The sequence below is a fragment of the Glycine max genome, chromosome 18 (genome assembly GCF_000004515.6).
Source record: "Glycine max cultivar Williams 82 chromosome 18, Glycine_max_v4.0, whole genome shotgun sequence".
In the NCBI taxonomy this organism is placed as follows: Eukaryota; Viridiplantae; Streptophyta; class Magnoliopsida; order Fabales; family Fabaceae; genus Glycine; species Glycine max.
In genome coordinates, this window is record NC_038254.2 from 2,984,359 (window position 1) to 3,009,858 (window position 25,500).

Consider the following 25,500-nt stretch of genomic DNA (forward strand, 5'->3'; position numbering starts at 1 on the left):
ATTTATTTAATTAAATAAAAAATATTAATAAAAAATTAACAAATTAAGCTTACATAATTTATAAATAACTTAGCTCATTTATACTTCTAATTATTTTCATCAAAATCCTAAAAAGAGTTTCATTATTATTACGAGGATTAATTCGGAGAAAACTAAAATGGAATTTTTTTCATTAATATTTAATCATGACGACGATGATTATTAGTGGGTTGGAGAAACATATAATCTCTATCCTAAGAAAATAATAAAATAAAACACATGGAGGAACATAGCTGGCCCGAAATCTGTAATTCAGAAATGCATTGGTATGATGGAATCGCGATTACGAGTGAATATAAAGAGACTCACTAAGTTAGTGTGCTGGAGTTCCACAATTAGCATCGCTTCATTTTTAAACTCAATCAATCCCTGTCCTGACCTTTTGGAAAGTCTTTTTATAGCTACTTCTTGTCCAATTAGTAGTTTTCCCTTTTTTTTAAAAATATTGTATCTTTATATTAAGTTCTAAAGTACTAGCAAAAAGAAAAAATTATAAGCAAAAGTAATAACATTACCTTGTAGACGGGTCCAAAGCCACCCTCCCTTATCTTGTTGGTGGAAGAAAAATGAGCAGTTGCCTCAAGAATAGTTTGAAAGTTGAATATATGCATATCATCACTTGTCCTTCCATCTTTCCTTTGTTCTCTTATTTCATTGTAAGCAATAGAAATTGCAGTGTTTCCTCCAATTTCAGACAATAATTTTGTTCTCTTGTGATTTTCGACTGCACATCATGCTTGAAAGCTTAAAGGCAGTGATCTATGATATAATATATTTAAGATGCACTCCATTTAAATATTTTATTTATATGAAGGAGTTGCACAGAGTATGGAAGTTTACTCATTAGTCATCCAAGGCTCATTTTATTTATATTTTAAGATTATTATATACTTTGTTTACATATGCCTACTAATCTTTCCTTCGAAGTAGATTCCAACAAGAAAAGTGTATTAGAATGGAAGATAAGATGCCAAATTATTGAAGGAGTTGCGCAAGGACTTGTATATTTACACCATTATTCAAGATTGAAAGTAATACATAGAGATTAATTTGAAAACATGCAACATTTTGTTGGACAATGAGCTGAATCCAAAAATATCAGATTTTGGCCTGGCAAGAATATTTGGATTGACAGAAGAACAAACAAATAGAATTGTCGATCGGGACATAGTGAGCATTTTTTTTGTTTAAACATTTAATATTTATATTATTTTTTTTCATTTTTTGAAGCTCTAAATTGTTTGATGGGTTAATTATTTTTATGGTTACATGTCTCCAGAATGTGCTATGATGGGTGTCATCTCAACTAAAACCGATGTTTATAGCTTTGGCATCCTATTGCTAGAGATTCTAAGTGGAAAGAAGAATAATAATTATCATCCATTCAATCTTGTTGCTTATGTAAGTTACATAAACCGTGCAATTAATGAAGGATATCGATGCAAGTATGTCATTGGTTTGATAACCGACAAAGTGTGTTTATGCTAGGCATGGAAATTAAGGAGTGAAGGCGAAGCTTTAAAGCTAATGGACACAACTTTGGATGGGTCATACTCTCCTACCAAAGTGATACGGTACATTCTTATCGATCTCCTATGCACACAAGATCAAGCAAGGGATAGACCTACTATGCTTGAGGTTGTTTCGTTTCTTTCAAATGAAAGTGCTCATTTACCACCACCTAAACAACCAGGATTTTGTATCATTAGAGTTATGGAAGAGATAGAGAAGCACAACAGTTGTTCCATAAATGAGATAACAAATTCATTGACATCCGGTAGATAAAATATATACGTTCTTAGAAAAGTTAAAAAATCTGTAAATAATTTTTTAATATAATAATGAATTAGTGATGACAAGTGCCAAAGTTTCCAATATACGGATTGGCATGTCTCTATTGGCAATCCAGAAATAACTAGAACTTGAGTTATCAGATGATGATAGTCTAATTCCAAGGTAGAAATCTTGAGAGCCATTGAACTGAAAGAAACTCTACGCATACCAATTTGAAGATGAAATCAAACGGTGGGTTGTTGTGAGCTGAAGACCCTGGAGTAACGTGTCTTCGTTCAAGTTTGAAGGTTTTGTTATGTGCAGGATACAAGTGAAAACGATGAAGCATAGTATACTTTGGCTGAAAGCCATTATTGTTGGTTGGCACGTTCTGTGAAGTGGTTGTGATTTGTGAAACACACTGCAAGTCTACAACAAAACAATTTTGATCTTATTTAGCCTATAATATATGTGAGGATGCACATGCAATTAATGCTATCAGGGATGTGATTATCTTTTTACGAATCTAGTTAAACAGTGTCATAAAAACATTAGTTAAAGAATTAAAAAATAAAAATATTTATTATATAAATTATAAGAAAATATTAAAAAAAATATAAATAGCATAAATTCTTTATTATTTATATTTAAGTTTTTTAATCAATATCCTTAAAACACTAGTTAGTATTTATGTATATTTTTATTATGTAGGAAGGAAAATGAAAGAGATTAGAAGTTATTTTATTATTTATTTGACCTAAAAAAATAAAAATTACCTTTTTTATCTATCGATTTACACGTAAGATGCATGAGTATACTAAATAATAAACTGTTTGGATTGGAAATATATATATACACGTACGTGTATTAGTTTTATGGTTTCACGTAATATCCTTCCACTCAGTAATTGACACTCCTCCCAATATGAAAATTTTATACACATGAATTTTATGATTATATTTTCATTGTTGACCTTTTCTTTTTCTTCTAAATTCAAAGGGCCTTCTTAATTAGCTCAAGAAAACAGAAGTTGCACAACCATGATGTGATTACACATATTTTAGTGAATGTGATTGTATCCAACAAATTAACATCTGTCAATTTAAAAAAAAAAATCAATGAATAGAATTCTTGGGTTACGGTAATGGCACGCATGTTTTCGCTGACTTTAACTGTTACATCTTTTGAATACAAGGGGCTTTAGCTTAAAGAAAATTGAAAAAAGACTGTAAGATTAAACTAATCCAGAGGAGATCCTGGATAAATCAGAAAAAAAAAAAAAAAAAAACTATCCTATACAATGCACTAGGACGGTGATATAAGATAAATTATAATTGAACATCAATTTAGTACACGTAGTGACAAATAAGAATAAAATGAGATAAGTAGGTGATAAGATAAGTGATGAAATAAAAAGAGATAACAAAAACAAATGGCTCGCACTAGGGATGACAAGAAAATTGGGCGAGAGCACGGGTGATTTCAAGAATGGATTTAAAATAGACAAATATGAAAAATTAAAACTCAATTTCGTTCTTGTCAAGATTAGAGAAACCATCCTTTGAAGATTAGAGAAACTATCCTTTGAAGAACCTACTTATCTATTTTTTCTTAAAATAATTTACTTATGTATAATTTTAAATGAATCATATATTTATTTATTAGTTGCACTTTAGTTTTAATAATATTTTAAAAATAATAAATAAAATGAACCACACATATAAGAAATTTAAGAACTAAATTATATTTTTAATAATTCATATATTTAAAACAATTATTTATTATAAATTTTAATTATATAAAATTAAACATTTATTATGTGTAATACACACTAAAATATTATATTCTTTGACCACAACAAGTCGTGAGAAACCTATGTCTTTATATTATTTTTTTGGGGCTTTGGGGATGATTTTAAGTCACGCGTGGAAGAAAGTTCAATTTGATTTTTCCCCCAACAAATTAAAAAATGGCATCGTTAAGATTATCTTGTGGATTAAAAATAGAATTAAAATTGAAGTTGCTACCAAATAAAATGATAAAGTCTATTATAAGTATTGAAGTTGCAAACTATAAATAAATAAATGCCTTTGAAGCAACTGGAATTTCTACTTTCGACTCACTATGCCAAATATTAGTATTACTTTTAAGTCCTTGCATAAATCTTGTATCTTTTTTGCACCTTCAAAGTATTAATATATAGATGGTAGACTTTTGGTCTTCTCATCATTAATATTATATTTATAATCATAATAAATTAAACACAAGAGCGTATGTAGATATATTTTATCTACCTGATGTCAATGACATTGTTATCTCATTTGAACAACTTTTAGGCTGCTCTATCTCTTCCATGGATTCACTGCTACAAAATCCTGGTTGCTTAGGTAGAGGCAATTCAGCAATTTCATTTGATAGAAAAGAAACAACTTGGACCATAGTTGGCCTCTCTTTTGCTTGATCTTGAGTGCATAAAAGACCAATATGAATGTAGCGTAACACTTGGATGGGAGGGCATGACCCATCCAACAATGTGTCCGTTAGATTTAGAGCTTCACCTTCGTTCCATAATTTCCATGCCTGAAACAAACACAATTTCTTTTACTGTTGAACTTTAGACAAGTTTCTAGTCATCATCAATTGTATGGTTTGACGTAACTTACATAAACAACAAGATTGAGTGGGTAATCATCACTATTTTTCTTTCCACTTACTATCTCTAGTAGCAAGACTCCAAAACTATACACATCTATTTTAGTCGAGATAACACCCCTCATTGCATATTCTGGAGACATATAGCCACTGAAATAATATTAATAATACTAATTAATCCATCAAACGATTTAGAGTTTGAAAAAAATGCAAACTTAAAATTTTATATCAATACTTACTATGTCCCGACAATTCTGTTTGTTTGTTCTTCTGATTCTGCTAGTTCAAATATTCTAGCTGTTCCAAAATCTGATATTTTTGGATTCAACTCATTGTCCAATAAAATGTTGCTAGCTTTCAAGTCTCTGTGTATCACTTTTAATCTTGAATATTGATGTAAATATACGAGTCCTTGAGCAACTCCTTCAATAATTTGACATCGTATCTTCCATTCTAACATGTTTCTCTTGTTGGAATCTATTTTGGAGGTAAGACCCTTAAGCATGTGTAAACAAAGCACATATTCTAAAATGTAAATCAAATTGTGAAGGAGTAAATTTCTATACCAAAGAGATATAAATTCAAGCTTTTGTTGGGCATATACTCGTAGACTAATATTCTTTCTTCTCTGTCTATACAAAAACCAAGAAGCCTCACTAGACTAGTGTGCTGAAGTTTGACGATTAGCATTGCTTCATTTTTGAACTCTATCAGCCCCTGTCCTGAACTTTTGGATAGTCTCTTTATAGCAATTTCTTGCCCATTTGACAGCTTCCCCTTTAAAAAACACAACCCATATTAGAAAGTACTTCAATGAGATTGAATAATTAAATTGATCAAAGTTAAAAATAACTTGAAATTGAAGTTTGTATGTGCTAAGAGATTGAAGATATAATCTATCCGAATTCAACACGCACACACACATGTTTGAATAGATTCAATTGCTCTTTATCAGGTAAGTCTATCTTGTTCATGACCAAACTCCTTGTCTTCATATATCAGTATCGAGATTTAAAAGGATTGTCAAATACTAACAAACAATTAATATTGAAAATAGTATTAGTATATTACCTTGTAGACAGGTCCAAAGCCTCCCTCCCCTATTTTATGGGTGGAAGAAAAATTAGCAGTTGCCTCAAGAATAGTTTGAAAGTCAAATATATATGTTTCATCACTTGTGTTTCCATCTTTCCTCTGTTCTTTTCTTTCACCGTATGCAATGGAAATGGCAGTGCTTCTTCCAATATCAGTTAGTAGTTCTTTTTGCTTCTTACGCTTTTCAGCTGCACATCATACATGGAAGAGTAAAGGCAAAGTGATCTATAGTAGTTATCACAAACAAATTAAGTAATAAATTCTACATGGCTCTATCTGAATTTACATGGTCTTGTAAATTTATATTGTAAGACAATAGATCAGCAACCTCATATATGGTTTACATTCACTTATGCAAAAAAGGAAAAAAGAATCATAATGAAAAGTTTATCCTCAACTTCTTTTGGATCCTGATGTTGAAGCGTACCTCTTTCTTTGAGTTTTATCCATAACTTAATGCACGTAAAGCATGAAATGATCAGGAGAAGAGCTCCTCCTACTATTCCGCTTATGATCCATATGCTAGTAGTCTTGCCTGTATTGAAAATTAATTGTTAGTAGCAATGGCGGAGCTGTTTCTATTATTTTTAGTAGCATATATCAATTAAAGCTTGAACTTAAATTCCAACATGTTAGACTTGTAAACTGATGATAGAATTTAGAAAATTAAGTTAGAATGATGATAATTGTTATGCATACTTAGTTTGTACATTTAAATTACATAGTAATTTTCTAATCTCTTTTCTTTTAATGTTTCTTTTGACTTAAAAAGATAAGAATTTAGTTTCTTCTAAACTCTTGTCTCAAGAATGCTGAAGAAAATAAATTTATAGTGTTTTATTTTATTTTTGTAGAATTTTAATACATCATCAGAGGTCTAGAAGATGTTGAGAAACTGAAGCAGCGCGCTAATGCATGTTTGGCACATGAAGTCAAGCTAGAAGCTTGTTGTATTGAGCATGGGCGTTAAGCGCACGGTTGAAAGCTTAACGCATGGTCACTTAAGTCAGTTATACTTTGCATATGCATTGAGCATGGGTGTTAAGCGCACGATTGAAGGCTTAACGCGTGGTCTCTTAAATCAGCTATACTTCGCATGTGCACTAAGTGAGCATATACAAACTTAGCGCGCAATGATTTTCAAAAAACATGACTGTGCAACGTTTTGAAGAATATAAAAGGTTACACTGTGCTTTTTGGAGGGAGTTGGTCAACAAGGATATGAAATAGAGCAAAACACTCACTTTGAAGCTCTTCTTCTTCCATTTTCTTTGTTTCATTTATTTTTAGCCTCTCATGACCATGAGAGGCTAAATTACACATTATTGGGGGCTTGGATAACAAACACTCTATGATGTAATAATTTTTAGTGTCCATTTAATGTTATTTCAATATTATTGCTTCCTTTCTAAGTTTATTGTCTTGTTTATGGTTTGATCATTCATTCATATGTATGTTATAGGATTTTAATCATTGGGAAATGTTTTTACCCTAAGAATTTGAAGGAGCTTCTAGGTAACCCATGTCTAGGGAAAGAGTTGTGTTATTTAGCCTTGTTTATGCATCTTTATTCTTATTGTAAATTACTTGGTTTAACTCTTAGAGTGTGTTTGGATGGAGAAATTTAAATTTCTGAGAAATTTTAAATTCTAAGAATTTTAAATACTTTAATTGAAATTCTTTTATTTTCAAAATTTTGTGTTTGGATAAAAAAAATTAAAATTACGAGGATGAAAAAAATGAATGAAAAAAAAGAGAAGATATGGTTGGTGTGCTAGTTATACGTGTTGTTCCTCTATGCTCACACCCGATCGATATTTTAGGAGCTCAGACGGTGTTTCTTGAAGAAGACGATAAAAAGAGAATTTCAATTTCTCACATTTTAGAAGGAAATTGAAATTTCAGATTTTTAGTTATTTAAAATTCTGTTTTAAAATTTCAAAATTTTAAATTCTTCATAAAAAGCATCCAAACAATGAATTCTAAATTACAGAAATTCAAATTCTCTGATAAATTACTTTCCTCAGTTAAAATTCTCTATCCAAACGCACTCTTAAGGAATTAAGAGTAAAATTAGGTGTTTTAGACTCTTTCACATGAGAAATTATGGTTAGAGTAGTTTAATTGATAAAGATAATAATTGAAATAACTTTAATTGGTGAAAAAATCTTAACATTGTATTAAGAGTAATTTTGGTAGGCAAAACATCCAACACATCTACAAAAATCTACACCAAACATCATTTTCCACCTCCAAGCATTTGTTTTCTTGTCTCTTGTATCTTGTTCTACTTTCATATCCTTTGTTATGATTGAAGTTTATATTTCGGAATATATAATTTTAGTCATTCATTCGCTTAAAACTCGATATATACAAACTCTAAGTACAGTCAAAGTCTTTGTGGATTCAATACTTGATCTTACTGTTTTAATATTACTTTGACAAATTAGTATACTTGTCAAGGAGTTAACAACTCGTCTTAAAAAATGGTGAGTGTTAAGTAAAGAGTTTAATGATCATATACTCATAATATAAAATAATTTTATACTATCATTTAATTACAAATCACTACTTTTAATATACAAAATAATATAAATACATAATGGTAGTAGTGTATTTTTTTATTGAAAATATATTAAAAGTTTAAAACTAAAAGGACAATGCAATCTAACGGTAACCATTAATTTGTCACTTTTTTCATCGAAATAATTTGTCTTTTTTTAATCATTTTCTTCTTAAACACACATAATATATGGTACTTAAAATTATAAATTTGGTCTCTCTATTTGTCTCAAAATTCGATTTGGTCCTCCTATAATTTAATTTACGAATTTAGTCTTTCAGTTTTTTGCAATCTCGTTATTTCAGTCTCCCAATCCTGAAATTGGACGTTGACGGTTAATTGTTTACCTTGACCGTCACATGTTGCGCTTTTATTGGACGTTGACGATCACGTATCACAATTTTATTGAAAGTTGATATTAATTAGGTGCATGAAATTAATGTCCAATAAACGCTCGACACGTGACAATCAACGTTGACAAGCAGCAATCAATGTTCAATTTTGAGTTTGGGAACTTAAATAATGAGATTGAAAAAAATGAAAAACTAAATTCATTAATTAAATTATAAGGAAATCAAATTTATAATTTTAAAATAAATAAGAAATCAAATTTACGATTTTATCTATATATGTTTCTAGCATGGACTTAACTTACCTTTTCCACTCCGAATGAAGTAAATTTGGCGGCTACCAGTGATCAAATTGTTAGTGTCAGAAAAGTTTGCTGTGCCCTTGCTCCATATCTCACAACCAGTTGCATCCGCATTAACATAAGAGTAAGCCTCGCAAGAGCAATTATTCAAGCACTTCATCCAGCAATCAAAATGGCTTAGTTTCTCCTTTGCATCAAATATGAACCCTTTCCCTGCCATTACCCCATATCTACTCTCGCTACTGCCTAAGTACAAACTATCAACGTCCGTGCATTTGTGTGCACTTGGCATTGAACAACCAGACAGAAAGTACTTGTTATCACTGCATGAATAACTGGCACCACTGCTACCATATATTATACCCAAAGATCCCATTATGATATAACCATAAACAGGCACATACTTCACGTACGTTTCATCTTCATCTGAGTAGTACTCAAAAACGAAGTCCTTCTCGTAAAGTGAGGACTTTAAATTGGCAAAATTTCCATTGCTCCATTGGCCACTACTCCAAACAATCTTCTCTCTCCACCACATCACCATTTCCTTCGTTTTGTGGTCAAGGCCAAGGCTGAAGGACCCTGACAAAGGAGACTTACCACTTCTCCATGATGTTATAGACCAATTTTGGCCTGTTTTTCTGTCAAACCCTAGCTTCATCCCTGGTAAAAGCATGTTTGTGGGATAATCAAAGCTTTGCCACAATATGTTCTTCACAGATCCATCTTGGTTTATTTCCTGAAGCACAAAGTTGCCATTATCTTGCAAGATGGCACTGGTGATGATAGTACTGTTGCTATTACTTTCAGGTTTAGAAGAAGAATAGAGCATGATAGTGGAATTTCCACCGTTGGAAATAATTTTCAAGTTACCATATTGATCAATTGTGAGAGCCACTGAAGGGTCACGGATTGGCTCGTCTCTATTGGCAACCCAGTTATAACTAGAATTAACAACTGAGAGTCTAATTCCAAGGTAGAAATATTCAGACTCATCGAGCTGAAAGAAACTCAGTGTGAACAAACCTGAAGAGCAGATCAAAGAGTTGGTTGTTGTGAGCTGATCATGACCTTGGAATAGCGTGTCACCGTTAAAGTTTGAAGGCTTTGTTGAGTGCAGGAGACAAGTGAAAGTAATGAAGTATAGTATTCTGTTGCCGAAAGCCATTGGTGGTGTAACATGTAATGCCTGAGCTGTGAACTCTGCAACACGTTTTTGATCTTGTTAGTCTATAACATGAGAAGTTATATTATGTTCAAGCCAACAGGGAAGTCATAAGAAAAACAATTATTGGGGTAGGTTGTTATTTTAATATTGACTATAAAAAAAATAATACTCCCTCCCACTTAAGGAAAAAAATTCACATTTTATCGATCACGAACGTAAGAAAATCTAAACTAATTTTATGTTATAATGTTATTATCTCTATATTTTTTTATTTAATTGAGATTTATATAGTTTTAATTACTTCTTTTAATGAGTTTAATGTCTATGCTATAAATTACCGCTTGAATTAATTTAAAAAAATTATTTTAAAAGTTAATCAATTTATCATATATAATTATTTTTTATTAAATAAATATAACTCTTTATCTGGTTTTTTTTTCTCTTTTCTCCTTTTTTATACCATGCTTCAATATAGAATAACTTAAAAAAAATAGTTTTGTTTTATTGAGATTGATGTAATTAAATATGATTAATTAATTTTCTTAGCTAATTTTTTTTTTCTTCTTATACTTAAGGCAAGGAGGGAGACAGGGAGTAGACCGTACATGAGGAATAAATTGTTAATTTTTTTCAACTTTATTTGGAATATATCAAATGGAATTATTTCTTTAAAATGAATTGAAATTAAAACACGCATGCACCATGGCATGAATAGAGTTTTCGTCTGACGATTATATGCATGAATATTGTTGTATGTTTGCTGACCTATTTTCTTTTAAATTCAAGGGGCATTACCTCAAAGAAAACAGGAAGGAAAAAGAAACACTATAAGAAGAAACTCAGTGCAACATGGAAGCCTCACACAGAATCATTTAAAGAGTTTTTTTTTTTTTTTTGCTAATAAGTGTCTTATAATATGGGAATAAATCATATGACACTTTTTAGAAGTTTATTATGGTCTATCTTAGGTAAACTCTAAATTAGTTTTGATAATTCTATGAATTATTTATTTTTCTAGTGTTCCTTTAGGAAATTTTTACCGCTCATTTGAAATATTTTACTTAATTTATTCTCAAGAAAGTATATCTTATTGCATTAGAAACATTTGAAATATTCTACTGAATTTCTTCTCAAGAAAGTAGTATATCTTATTGCATATGAAATGATGCGGAAAAGAATTTGGATACAAATATTAATAGGCCGTATATTAGTTAATATATACATATGTTGACGATGCATTGCTGTTAAGAATCAAGATATTGGAGTTCAACTTATCAATTGATTTAAAACCCTTCAAACCCAATCAATATCCAACCATTATATATTGAAAAACTATTTGATAAAATTTATATTGATTTTAGTTAAAATTTTACTCTCATTTCAAAGTTATTTTTATGTTTTATGTTAGGCAATGAAGGGAAGATTTATTTTTTTAATGAAAAAAAGGGAAAGAGTTGAAGTCGAAATAATACAGAAAAACAACAAAATATATATAGGATTCCAATCATGACAGCGTCAACGATATTAATTAAGTCATGTTACTTTTATTAATTCATCAAATTAGATCTTTCAAATTAGTAGCTTTGGGCGAGGGGAAACTCCCTAATTAAATATCTCTAGTAATTTTTTATCAAATAAGTTAATTTACGAACTAATAAACTACTTAATTGTCTTGTCAAACACATAGTTGGAGATAAATTTATTAATCTATTTTTACAAAAAAAAAAAAATTCTAGCTAAAGTAAATTTTCAAATAGAATTTCAACTTTCATACTTCTATTAACATAATATCATATAATATTTGTTACTATTTTCATTAATGAGATTGACTACATATATAAATCATTAAGGTATAATTTTATCATTTATTTTAAAAATTAGCAAAACTAGTTTTGCGTTTATTTCGGACTTCACCTTTCATCTCACACCCCACCCAAAAAAAGGCTATTAAAATTACTATAAATATTAAATGCATGCTATATAAAATGGATATGTTGATAAAATGTATCATATATTAAATTTAATTCATATAATATACTATTTGTTTTCAAATGTCTTCTCCTTTAAAAATAATAATATGATTAGAAATACTATTAGACACTAAATAACACTAAATATGAATATCTCTTTCATTAAAAATTCAATTGACTCATCATATACTCAACTCCTAATTACTACATATAGGACACGAAGTAAAATATTTGCTAATGCTAAATAAAAATAAAAGTAAAATCAACACTAAAATTTTGGGTACAGATACTAAAATGGGTTTAAATACTACTACATGGAATACTGCAGTCTTGCATGGCCTAACAAAAATGGGAAAAAAATGAACACTGCTTTACTTCAATGACCCGTTTCTGCTTCGCCCGACCCGTATTGTGGTTCGGGTAACCCGATCGGGTCGGAGCTCACCATGTCTGTTACTTATGTTGTTCACCATTTGCAGAGGTTGTCGTGTCGCAGAAACACACAACTAAAGCCACTTCTTCTTCAGTTTCACCGACACAATGCCTTTCATCTCCAAAATTCAGCGCCAATCCGATTACACCCTCTTTGGTTCCGCCACTCCCATCGTCATCGACAATGGCGCCTCCTATTTCCGCATTGGGTACCTTCTTGAACCCTAATTTTGTCTCAAAAAATCGAAACTTTTATTTTTTTTGGTTTCTCTGTTTTTCAAATCAGCTCGTGATGGGGTTGTTGATTTTAACGTTAAACTTTGTTCCTTTTGGTGAATTGCCAGATGGGCAGGAGAGACTCAACCCCGTGTTGTTTTCCGCAACATTGTCCAAAGGCCACGCCACAAAACAACCGGTATCACATACTTAGTTACTGTGTCATGTTTTATTGTTATTCTCCATCTTAGTTACTGTGTCATGTATTTGTTTTGTTGTTTGTGTTTGTCTGAAATGTTTCTGCAGTGAAACTGTGTAGTTAATGTTGAAGTTGTTGTCCCAATTCTTGTTGTCGTGGTGCATTTTCATTAGTTTATTAACTATATTTTAATTTCGTAAAAGAATAAAATAGGACCGAGATATATTTATTATTGTGACTGAATAGTCTTTTATATTCAAGAGGAACCTGTTTCATGAGCTGATAAAGAGCCAACTAAAAGGAAATTTGTCGCATGTTGAATATTTTTTTTTTTTTGAACATTTTGTAACACAGGAGAAACCGTCACTATTGTTGGTGACCATGATCCAGCATTACTGAAATACTTTGACTGTACACGCTCTGGACCCCGCTCAGCATTTGACAGCAATGTTGTTTACCAGTTTGAAATAATGGAATATGTAAGTTGTCCCTCATTACAATTTTGTGAGTGAAGGAGAGGTAGTTTTTTTTTTAGTCATTCCTATATGATTGTTATTATGCAATTAGAATTCAGTTCCTGATGATCATATGCTAGTCTGTGATTTGTGTTGGCTGCTGTGTGTGTTGTATGCATGTGAAGTTACATTTCTATTTCAGGAAATGGTCTATTTGGGTGGCTGCATGTTAGAATGAGAGATTTTACTTGAGAACATATGGTGTTGCCACTTGTGTTATTGCTATATGATACATTTGGATTAATGAGATGTCTTTGTTGTTTAGTTGTTGGTTTGTCCAAATTGAACACCAAAATGTGTAGTAACTTCTAAGGATTTACATTTTCAACCATTTCAAAATGTTTTTAGAACAAGTATCCAAATTCCAAAATATAGTTTCTTTTCCTCTGCATGGATTCTATCTTTTGAATTGTGCTGATATGGATAAATATTAAGAGTTCGAACATGGCCAAAAATCTTGTTTTTTGCTGCCTAGAGTATAGACCTCGGCATTTCTTCAAGGTCCTACAGAATGACCATTCCTGGGACTATCTCATAGACAGTGCCATAGTGGTGCCTTGCACCAGGCAATGCCAAGGTTCCTTTTCCTAGTATATAATAAATGGAAGAACTATTCTCCTAGTATGAGATAATGTATGAATTGATGTGTGACAGTTAGGTTTGATAGTTCACAGGCTAAGGTCACAAGCTGAATATAGAATCATAGGCTTTTGACAACTAGTTGGAAAGGATGTGTACCATATTAAATATTATGGAAATAGATCATGCATGTATACTGTGTATGCTTTCATTAATTCTGAAAAACATGTGAAGGAAAGCCTTGCTGACATTTTCTTTCATCTATAGATTCTGGACTTTGGATTTGACCGGTTGGGTGCTACAGGATCAGAGGTATGCCCATAAATGGAGTAGTGTTTTCCATTTTTCTTTACTGAGCATTTAGTTTGCTATCGTCGTTATGATGACATTTTAAATTCCAATAGACCACTACTAGTAATTTTGGTATGCTAGTAAACTTAGTGATCTGTAGTTACCTAGGATTTCCTTGGTTTGATGAATACAGATTTTTCTCTTTTGGAACTTCTACAATTAAAATTATTTAACTCACTCTTTTATATCTTTATGTTTTATGCCAGAGCAGATTGATCATCCTGTCCTGATCACAGAATGTGTATGCAACCCAGTTCAGTCTCGTAGTAAAATGGGAGAACTTCTTTTTGAGACTTATGGAGTTCCATCTATAGGTACTAATACTTTATTAATCCTATCAAAAAGAAAAATAAAACACTTCATCTTCATCAACTGGCATTAGTAGGAAATGAAGTGTTGGCTTGCCTATTGTCTTATGCCCAATCTTGTCCACCTGGCTATTCTTAAATGGAAAACCAATTACTAAGTGAAGCCCTTCAAGACCATGTTTGATGTCTTGTCACATAGTTGTGACTAGTTTGGACCCCATCATGGGCACATGTTTATCTCTATTCTATGCTAGATGGTGTACTTGTAATTTTATTGACAATGCTATCTATGCTTCTCTGTCCTGGCAGCCTTTGGTGTTGACGCGGCATTCAGCTATAAATATAATCAACAGCAAGGTGTTTGTGATAAAGATGGTCTTGCAATGTGTCCTGGATTCAATACAACTCATGTGATTCCGGTATGCTTTTTTTCTTATTTACGTCAAAGGGTCTTTTATGCAAAGGAAAACACTTATGGTTTCTGTTTGTCCTTACACGCATTGTTACATTTGTAGATCACAAATCATTGCCGGTAGGATTTTCATGGCCTTATCAAGTGTATAAAGTGATATAATTCTTTATAATCATTTTCTTTATTTTTTATATTTCCAGTTTGTAGATGGGGAGCCTATTTATAAAGGATGCTGTCGCACCAATATTGGTGGATTCCATGTGACCGATTATTTAAAACAACTTCTTTCACTCAAATATCCTTATCATATGTGAGTAAAAATCATCTTGGCTCTGCTATCATCAAACTGTTGCTAAATAGATATCATTTTTTTAGAGTTTATTATGTTCTCAATGCAGGGCTAGATTTACATGGGAAAAGGTTGAAGACCTGAAGATGGAACATTGTTATATTGCCCCAGACTATGCTTCTGAAGCTCGGCTGTTTCAGGTAAGAAAAGGTTCTTCTTTTCAATCTAAGTTCATACATCATCTCTATTTTTCTATGATTTTACTTCATTAATGGTCTGACAGAAAGGAGCTAAAGAGGCCGAAGAAAAAACCAGATGTTGGCAGCTCCCTTGGGTTCCACCCCCAACTGAGGAGCCTCCTTCTGAGGAAGAGATTGCAAGAAAGGCAGCAATAAAAGAGAGACAAGGGCAAAGATTACGAGAAATGGCTGAGGCAAAGAGGTCATCTAGAATAAACGAATTGGAAAATGAATTGCATGGTTTGGAATTTCTTTTAAAACAGCTTGAACAAGTTGAAGACAGTAATGTTCCGTCTTTCCTAGCAGCAACTGGTTATGTCTCTAGGCAGGAGATAGAATCTGCCCGCACTAAAGTTACACAATCCTTACGGAAAGCAAAAGGTGAACCAAAGAACGAGCAAGCTGAAACTGATAAGGCCAGCCCTAATGCTAATGAAAAGTATTCTCTTATAAACATCCCTGATGACATGCTCACAACAGACCAGGTCAGTTTTAGCATATCGCATGCATCATTACATTGAACTTGCTGTCTTCCCATCCTTTAAATGTACTTGCCATTGTAAATTTCTTGCTTTTATCCATATTTGTTTTCGATCTTTAATATTCCAAATAATTTTTTTGCATGTTGCCCTCTGTGCCTTATGAAGTTGACAATGTTTGTTGGGTGTGCTCTGTTGATAGCTCATTGAAAAGAAGAAACAGTTATCACTGAAATCCATGTCTGAAGGGCGGCAGCGATTAAAACAGAAGCGTTATGAAGAGGAATTGGAGCGAGAAAGGAAACAACAGCTAGAGGATGAGAAACGCCTGTATGTTTCATGCTTTAATTTATTCAGTTTAATTGAAATTACTTTGTTGCATATTTATGCAAGTTAAAAAGATCATCATTTCAACCTAGTAAAAGGGGGGGAAATGACAAATCAAGAGCATTCAGTTTCTGTCTAATTTAAGGTTACTTAATGCCTTGGCAAGTGATAGAAGTGCATACTATACTATTTATACCTTAGTTAATGTCAGGACATGACATTTGTACAAAGCATGACTGATCTTGACAAGGCTTGAATACTTAACATTAGGGCATTGGTTAAGGAACTAAAATGAGAAAGTATTTATTGCGGAAATCATAGGAGAGCATAAAAAAAGTCATGGACAATGCAATAAAAACATTTCTCCTTTTAATTCCTTAACCACTGCCCTAAGGCACTGGTTAACATTTGCCTATAAATTATAATACTCTATTATGCTTTAAAAAAATTCTGATTGTCTTTTTTCCCTTATTGTAGAGAGAATCCAGAGCTTTACTTGGAACAATTGCATGCTAGATACAAAGACCTTTCAGAGAAAGTTGACCAACGAAAACGGCTCAAGACAAATGGAGGTCATTCTAATGGAAATAACTTATCCGGTGGCATTGGTCGTGGTGAGAGACTCAATGCTGCTCAAAGGGAGAGAATGCGCCTCTTGACAACTGCTGCCTTTGATCGCGGCAAGGGTGAGGATACATTTGGTGCCAAAGATGAAGATTGGCAACTTTACAAATTGATGGGCAAAGATAATGATGATGGTGATGAGGAACCAGATGAGGATGATGCAGAGCTAGCCCGCATCTCTTCAAGGCTACTGGTTAGCTTTATGTCTTTCATAATAATGCTAATAGTTATGCTTTGTGGATGCAGTATCCATTTGAATGGTTGCGTTACATATAGGCTCTTGATGACTCACAAATCTTGCTGAATTGTTGCTTTGGTGTAGGACTTGGATCCAACATTTGTGCCCAACAAGTCAGAAACAGGTAGCTCTCAACCTGCCGAGGCACCACGTGCCCGCCCTCTCACCAAAGAAGATTTTCAGATTGTTTTTGGTGTTGAAAGGTTCAGGTGCCCCGAAATTTTGTTCAATCCAAACTGGATTGCGGTTGATCAGGCAGGGTTAGATGAGATGGCTGGGGTCTCAATAAGAAGGTTATCATGTAAGGATGAAAGCCTGGAAGAGAGACTCACTAGCTCCATACTTGTGACTGGTGGAAGTTCTCTTTTCCCCGGCATCATTGAACGCCTTGAAGCCGGAATTCGGATGATTCGGCCATGTGGAGCACCCATAAAAGTAGTTAGAGCACTGGATCCTGTTATGGATGCATGGCGTGGGGCTGCAGCGTTCGCATCAGCCCCACAATTCCATACACAAACTTTCAGTAGGATGGATTATTTCGAAAAGGGTGAAGACTGGCTCCGCAGTTATCAGATTAAATACTCATTGTAATTGAGTTGATAACACAGGACTTATTAATGTCTTGAACATCATACCTCAATTTAGACAATATTATCCTTTCAGCTAACTTGCTGCTCATGCTGTTGCTGAAGCTACAAGTAGTATGCTGTTCATATTTTCACTTTTCAGTATGATGAATAGAATCCATGTGGTTTTTTTTTAATTGATGAAATTGTGTACGTGGTTTTTTTCTCTTCCATTTGTTTGGATTTGAAATGAAATAAGAGGGAAAGAAATACGGATAGAAGTCCAAGAGAAATAAAGTAGAAAAATTGTGTTGTTTTGATTAATACAAACAAGGAAAGAAGTAGATAAATGTTTCTCTGTTTTTTTTTTTTTTGAAAAAATTTATTTATTTGTTAAGATGAGTGGAAGAGTGGAAATTAATAAAAAAATTAAATGAAAATTGTTTACTATTGATTATACTTATTTTCAATATAAATTATTTTATATTTGGAATTTTTATGTCATTAAAAACAAGGCTTAAATTCACTCTCGTATACGTTTAGAACATTACACTTATGCCCCTCAAATCTTACACCCCCTACAAGGAAGGTGATATAATGGTTAAAAAATCAAGGAATACTAGTATAATTATACAAAGTCTCGAGTGATGTTGTAATGTCATCAAGTTGAAAGTGTAATAAGTTTATTTTTCTCTAATTACAATCAAGTTAGCCTATATTTATATCAATAATATAAGCAAATATGGCTGAGTTCAAAAAAACAATACAAGCAAATATGGCTATTGTATTTTGTCTTTGTTGCTGTAAAAAAAATATAAATCATAAAACAACAAACTTATATAGAACTATTACAAGAAACCCTCCTAATCAAATGAGTCATCAATTTTACCCTAAAATATCATCCTCAACATTGAAAAATCTTTTAAATTAGTCTTTAGATATTAGTAAAATATATCAATCTAGTAACCAAATTGATGGATATTTAATACTTTAGAGATTTCTTATACAATTGATTAATTTAAGGACTAATTAGGAGAGACTATTGACGGTTTACTCCTTCCTAATTTTGTGTCTAAAATCTTTTTTGATATAATTTGATCATGATTTGTTAAAGATATACATAATTTTTTAAACATTTACAAACATGATCACACAAGATTCTCTTAACATGACTCACTCATAATTCCTCGAATATGTATATGATTTCCTAAACATTTGCAAATACATAATCACATAATTACCATAATTACACGTGATCCTCATAACAAACATATAACACGCGAACCTATTAAAAAGAGTTAGAAAGCACTCCTTCATTTACGGGGGAAAAAAAAAAAAGCTTATATGGAAAAAGCCTAAACCCCCATAATCCAATACTAAAAAAATATATAAAAATTAACAAACATCACACACAGTAACTGTCACTTACCGTCATTAGTCGAAGTGATATTAAATTTTAAATCTTATATTCAATCTCTCAAGTAAAGCTGGATATTTAACACAAACAAATATCACGGTGACCAAAAAAGAATTTCTTAAATAAAAATAAACTCTTTAACGGCTATGCGGTATGTGTGTACTGAGAAGCCTAACTAGTAATTGACCGTTGGAATCTCTTTAAGAAAATAAATTTATAAGCTTTGCAAAACCAACCTCCTTTCCTCTTCCCTCTTCCCAGGCTCCTCAGAATTCGACCGTTAAATTTATAACCCAAAAACTAGTCTCATTCTTCTTCTTCCGTTGCACAAAAAACATATTTGTTTCGTTTATCTCTTTCTCCTCTATAGTAGTAGCTAAAAATGGAGGCGAAGAAATCGGGTTTGAATCTCCCAGCTGGGATGTCCGGAACCTCACTCCGGCTGGACACTGCAGCAGCATCTTCCATCTCGACCCTCAATTCTCCTTCTTCTCTCCGTTCCATCTCTAATCTCACCTCGCCTTCGAAATCCAACTCGGCTTGCAGCGACAGGTTCATTCCGTGCCGGTCCTCCTCGAGGTTGCACACGTTCGGGCTCCTGGACAGGCCCTCGCCGGTGAAGGAAGGGAGTAACGAGGCTTATTCCAGGTTGTTGAAATCAGAACTCTTTGGATCTGACTTTGCTTCTCCTTCTCTTTCTCTTTCTTCCCCTGCAGGTGCTGCTCCTCCTTCGCCGCTCAGCCCCAGCAAGAACATGCTCCGCTTCAAGACCGACCACTCCGTCGCGCCTTCTTCGCCTTATTCGCCGTCCATTTTGGGACAGCAGAATGCCTTTCCTTCTGACTCTTCTACCCCGCCTCCCAAACCTCCCAGGAAAGTCCTCAAGACGCCCCACAAGGCAAGTAAAATTGTGTTTTTGAAGAGAAAATTGCTTGCTTCCATTCCTCAATCTGAGTCATTGTGTACATTGGAAAATATTCGTTTAAAGAAATCAACTTTTTTTTTTGTGAAAGATTTTAGTACCTCAGAAATTAGTCATGCAAGTACATTCAAAAAGTTGGAATGACATGACACATATCATAAAAAGTACACCTATCATAAAAAGTACATTTAAAATTAAAAAAATAATACATTTATTCTAATATGACATGTCATAATTGGAAGATAATTTTATTGCTAAGTAGGTGGCTGTAAATTTTGATCCCCAAGCTTTTGTCATTGTGTGTATTGAAAAATATATATTAAAAGAAATCAACTTCTTAAAAGATGTTAGTATCTCAAGAAACTAACCATTGATTATCAAAGTGAATATCTCAATTCACAAATAAAAATAGTACATTTAATAAGTTGGAGTGACATGACACCTATCATAAAAAGAATTGGTAGAATGATTTGAACATGCATTTGGTAGTGCCTTATGATATTGGAAGTAAATTTAAGATTTTGACTAATGTCACATAGAAATTGATTGTGGACATGTGGGGATCGTGGACCACGCTATAATTTTTTGTAATAGAGGGAGAGAGGGAGATAGGGGGGGGGGGTAACAATATGGCATTTTTACCTAGTTGCCTACCCCACCTAGTAGAAAATGTTGGGATGCTGATGTCGTTGGCTCCATCCACCCAAAGATATATGGGCCTTTACTAAACAATTTAAGCTTTGGGAAAAGTTGAATAAGAGCCTCTTTGATCAAACCCGGGGGGGAAACTGTAGTAGAAACAAGAAGGATATTGAGGTCAATGGTTACATGATTCAGAATTGAAGGGTAACAATATGGCATTTTTACCTAGTAGCCTACCCCACCCTAGTAGAAAGTGTTGGGATGTTGATGTCGTTGGCTCCATCCACCCAAAGATATATGAGCCTTTACCAAACAATTTAAGCTTTGGGAAAAGTTGAATAAGAGGTCAGTCCTTAATATTGGAGCCTCTTTGATCAAACCCATGCTTTTGTGCTTTTTGTGTTGTATAAGCCAAAGTTAAGTTTTTTGAGATAGTTGGTCCTTAATACAGCAAGAACAAACTTAAAACCTACTGTGATTTACTATGGATTATTGAACATGAATGTTGATCGCTGAACCGGACAAGGTTGTGCAGGTTTTGGATGCCCCATCACTTCAAGATGACTTTTATTTGAATCTGGTGGACTGGTCCACACAAAATGTTCTTGCTGTGGGGCTAGGCACTTGTGTGTATTTATGGAGCGCTTCAAACAGCAAAGTGAGTCCAAAACTGCCAACAATTTCACAACATTAATAAAAAAAAATACCTCTCAAGATGTACATTTAAAGTGAAATATCTTTATGTGGCTTTCAGGTGACTAAGTTATGTGACTTGGGGCCTTATGATGGTGTCTGCTCTGTCCAGTGGACCCGGGAGGGTTCTTTTATATCCATTGGTACAAATCTTGGTCAAGTTCAGGTACTTTGTTATAGCATATTTAGATTTTGGTTTATGCATTATTGCATTTTATGATTAAGAATAAGATAACACTTTTTGCCTTATGGTACAGGTTTGGGATGGAACTCAGTGTAAGAAGGTCAGAACCATGGGTGGGCATCAGACAAGGACTGGTGTTTTGGCATGGAATTCTCGCATTTTGGCTTCAGGGAGCAGAGATAGGAACATACTTCAGCATGACATGAGGATTCCGGGTGACTTTGTTAGCAAGCTTGTTGGCCACAAGTCTGAGGTAGAAAAACATTTTGAAGAATACGCATTGAACTTGTAATGTTAAAGGCTAATTGGAAGCTGAGAAATTGATAGCAATTGTTATCCCTCAATTTGTAACAGGTATGTGGATTGAAATGGTCCAGTGATGACAGGGAACTTGCTTCTGGTGGTAATGATAATCAGGTATACTTTCTTTCCTTGTCATCCTTTTCTCTACTAAGGTTAATATAAAGAGAAAAAGATTATGCATTCACGGTGTATAAAAAGTTTTACAGTCACCCACAACTCACGATGATAAGTTTGTTGAGTTTTAATTTTAAAATAATTATCTTAAAATAATTCAAACGATAATTTGTAATTGTTTTACAGTGTCAATGCATAAGCATTAAACCTTAATATAAAACACAGAAAAAGTTATTTATTCTACACTTTTTTTTTTTTTTTGTGACTTGCTCTTCAAATGTCATGTTTTATTCTATGATCAGCTCCTGGTATGGAATCAACACTCTCAGCAACCAGTTTTGAGACTTACCGAGCACACTGCTGCTGTGAAGGCCATTGCTTGGTCACCTCACCAAAGCAGTCTCCTTGTGTCCGGAGGTGGAACTGCTGATAGGTGTATTCGTTTTTGGAACACTACAAATGGCCATCAATTGAACTGTCTTGACACTGGGAGCCAGGTTTATTTCCTTAGTCCATTTTTTAGTCCACTGAGACTTTGGGTGGCAAATTTCCCAAAAGGAGTTTGTTTTACAAACTATTTCCGTAAATGGGGCTCTTTCTAAACTATTTCCTGTATGGTGTCATTTTTTACGTAAAAGCTATACAAATCGCAGAAAGCATTGGCGAGTTCGGGCTGAGGGTAACACGTGGCATTGGTCTCGTCAGTACCACCAGCGATTTGAGCTTCATGGGACTCGCCAGTGGGATTGGCGAGTTGAGCAGGTTGGGAATTGCCAACTCTATTGGCGAGTTGTGCTGGCTAAAACCTTTGGATATTTTTTATTAATAATATCCTAATATATGGCGTGTCCTTGCACTACCGTTTTTGTGAATCCCTCGTTGGCAGCAGAGATACAATGCGGCGTGGCTCATTATCTTCTCTTTTTTATTGTGAATCTTTTGATCAGAACAAACAAGAAGAACCTGCACCTTTCATATCATTTTGAAATGCAATTTGGTTTTTAATAAATTCCTTTTAAAATAATCATGGAATAATTTAAAGAAATATTTTTTTGTCATTTTTTCCTTTTTGATCATAATTACAATATTAATATTAAAAAAAGTTGGGACGTAAGTGAGAGGTGCCTGCCACTTCACTTCATTTTATTTTTTTTTACAGTGTTTGGTTGACTCTTGTATACTCATTAATAACCATTATTGTATTTTTTAACTATTTTTCAGAGAATTTAAAAATAATTATTAGCTCTATCCTTATTTATGCTTTGAATTTGATTTAATTATGTTTTTAATTCCTAAAATTTAAAATAATTTTAATTCTTGTAATTTAAAAAAAAATGTTTTTAGTCCTTAAAAGTAGACATTGTTGGCAGAGATTATTAAAAGGAATGTCATGGCACTGTCAACATATGTTTTTAATATTTTATATATTCAGATTAGTTAGTTAATGATGCTGGATAAATTAATAACAGGTTAAAAACATAATTCATTAAAAAATATTCCGTGTATATATTCCTCAAACTCTTTAATTAATGACATTATAAAGCACTCCCAATCTGCGGCACAACTCGCCAGTAGTCGCCAGTAGAGTTGGCAATTCCCAGCCTGCTCAACTCGCCAGTCCAACTGGCGAGTCTCATGGAGCTCAAATCGCTGGTGGTACTGGCGAGACCAGTGCCACATGTCACCCCCAGTCCGAACTCGCCAATGCCTTCTGCGATTTGCATGGCTTTTACGTAAAAAATAACACCATACAGGAAATAGTTTGAAAAGAACCCCATTTACAGAAATAGTTTGTAAAATAAACCCCTTTTGGAAAATTTGCCACTTTGGGTCCATATTCAAACAAGAGAGCATCTCAGCTTATTTAATGCATGAAATATGCAGGTCTGCAACCTTGCTTGGAGTAAAAATGTGAATGAACTAGTAAGCACTCATGGGTACTCCCAAAATCAGATCATGGTGTGGAAATATCCATCATTGTCAAAGGTACTTTACTTTTCACAATTCTAGATACTTTAGAGAAATTACAAGCTGAAAATGTGTTATGTCTTAACCTTATGGACAAATTTTGATTAGGTTGCAACTCTAACTGGCCACAGCATGCGAGTGCTATACCTTGCAATGTCTCCTGATGGCCAGGTACTAATAATGTCCCCTAAACCCTAAATCTTTCATTTTTGTAACATTTTTTAACTTTATGTGGAACAATTGCAGACAATAGTAACTGGTGCAGGAGATGAGACTCTACGGTTTTGGAATGTTTTCCCATCAATGAAAGCACCTGTAAGCATTGTGACCAATTTCAATTATGATTCTTATTATTCTCTTCAGTGCTTTGCCTCTCCCATTCTTATAAGTTTCCCCTTTGTGTCTGTGTCCTGTGTTTCATTTTGTTTTCTTCAGGTCCCGGTTAAAGATACAGGCCTTTGGTCACTGGGGCGCACACAAATTCGATGATCCATTTGATGTGTCATACCAATAAGGAAGAAGATGAGGAAAGAAAGCTATCTCAATAATTTGTAATTAATATCTGTATATGAAATAATATTGGTTTACATTTACTTGTCATATAATAGGTTTCAATTCTTTGTAAAGTTCTCAATATCGTCATTCTCATTGTAAAGTGTGTAACATATATCAAACACGGACATATAGGAACTTATAAATTGTAAAGTCTGCATCTAAATTCAATTGACTCGTTATAATAATGGTTTCAATTCATTGTAAAGTTCTCAGTATATCAAACACAGACATAGGAACTTACAAATTGTAAAGTCTGCGCATCTAAATTCAACCGTTTAGTTGTTATAGTGGGTTCCAATTCATTGTTTTCTTATATTGGTATTTGTTCGACGTTTAGTTGTTATAGTGGTTCCAGTTCATTGTTTTCTTATATATTGGTATTTGATTTGACAACGCCAGAAATCCAATTCTATTTTTTTTTTATACAAGAAACTCAATAAAATTAGCTAAAATAAAATAATTTTTTCTATAAACTAAAATTGAAATTAGCTTACATCAAACCTCAACTTTAGTTGCTTTTAATTTTTATATATCAATATTTTTTTATTAAAATTTCTTTATATAAATTTATTTTCGCATTAAGACTTTTAATTGTCAAACCTCAACTTTAATTGCTTTTAAAATTTTCTTATTATATCAATATTTATCATATAAAAATTTCTTTCTAAATTGATATTTATTATATTAAAATTTCTATTTATAAAATATTTATTGTAATTTTTTTCTTTTTACTTTAGTTCTCACTTGCAAACCTCAACTTTAATTGCTTTTAAAATTATCATTTTATAAATTTTTTTCTAATTGAACTATAAAAAAAACTCATTTATTGCTTGTGATGCTTGTTAGTTATATTATAAATGAGTTTTTATTCTTAGAGGTGAGAATACTTTTGTTATACTTTTATATAGCCACTTTATTATTATTTAGAATTTTTATATTTTTTTAAAATATTCTCTAAATTTAATATTCATTTTGAAATTTAATTTTCGAGGTAGTTATTGAACTATATTTCAATT

General features: G+C 32.8%; 4 protein-coding genes across 5 annotated transcripts; 2 read left to right on the forward strand and 2 right to left on the reverse strand.

Moving 5' to 3' along the window:
- Positions 1–3,968: 3,968 nt before the first annotated feature.
- LOC100807858 (cysteine-rich receptor-like protein kinase 10) lies at positions 3,969–6,825 on the reverse strand. The gene is made up of 7 exons (XM_041011950.1): positions 6,804–6,825; positions 5,987–6,094; positions 5,536–5,747; positions 5,031–5,241; positions 4,704–4,941; positions 4,476–4,614; positions 3,969–4,392 (listed from the first exon to the last, which is right to left on the reverse strand). The coding sequence occupies exons 1-7, from the start codon at positions 6,823–6,825 to the stop codon at positions 4,099–4,101; spliced, it is 1,224 nt and encodes a 407-aa protein (XP_040867884.1). The 3' UTR covers positions 3,969–4,098.
- A 1,503-nt stretch (positions 6,826–8,328) lies between these two features.
- On the reverse strand, positions 8,329–10,046 carry LOC106796836 (G-type lectin S-receptor-like serine/threonine-protein kinase CES101). Its single transcript, XM_014770443.2, has one exon. The coding sequence runs from the start codon at positions 9,940–9,942 to the stop codon at positions 8,758–8,760; it is 1,185 nt and encodes a 394-aa protein (XP_014625929.1). The 5' UTR covers positions 9,943–10,046; the 3' UTR covers positions 8,329–8,757.
- Positions 10,047–12,237: 2,191 nt separating this feature from the next.
- LOC100808396 (actin-related protein 5) lies at positions 12,238–17,892 on the forward strand. Of its 2 annotated transcripts, XM_003552826.5 has the most exons (12): positions 12,238–12,553; positions 12,689–12,759; positions 13,114–13,238; positions 14,121–14,165; positions 14,416–14,518; positions 14,822–14,931; positions 15,125–15,234; positions 15,323–15,413; positions 15,497–15,937; positions 16,134–16,261; positions 16,736–17,075; positions 17,205–17,892. In XM_003552826.5, the coding sequence occupies exons 1-12, from the start codon at positions 12,453–12,455 to the stop codon at positions 17,709–17,711; spliced, it is 2,172 nt and encodes a 723-aa protein (XP_003552874.1). In that variant the 5' UTR covers positions 12,238–12,452; the 3' UTR covers positions 17,712–17,892. The 2 variants fall into 2 exon arrangements, with proteins under 2 accessions (XP_003552874.1, XP_006601999.1); XM_006601936.3 differs by lacking the exons at positions 12,238–12,553; positions 12,689–12,759 and having other exon boundaries at positions 13,155–13,238; positions 14,411–14,518.
- Positions 17,893–19,311: 1,419 nt separating this feature from the next.
- LOC100808928 (protein FIZZY-RELATED 3) lies at positions 19,312–24,682 on the forward strand. The gene is made up of 10 exons (XM_003552827.5): positions 19,312–20,001; positions 21,203–21,325; positions 21,422–21,526; positions 21,618–21,797; positions 21,899–21,961; positions 22,264–22,458; positions 23,846–23,947; positions 24,038–24,100; positions 24,176–24,244; positions 24,365–24,682. The coding sequence occupies exons 1-10, from the start codon at positions 19,486–19,488 to the stop codon at positions 24,416–24,418; spliced, it is 1,470 nt and encodes a 489-aa protein (XP_003552875.1). The 5' UTR covers positions 19,312–19,485; the 3' UTR covers positions 24,419–24,682.
- Positions 24,683–25,500: the final 818 nt, after the last annotated feature.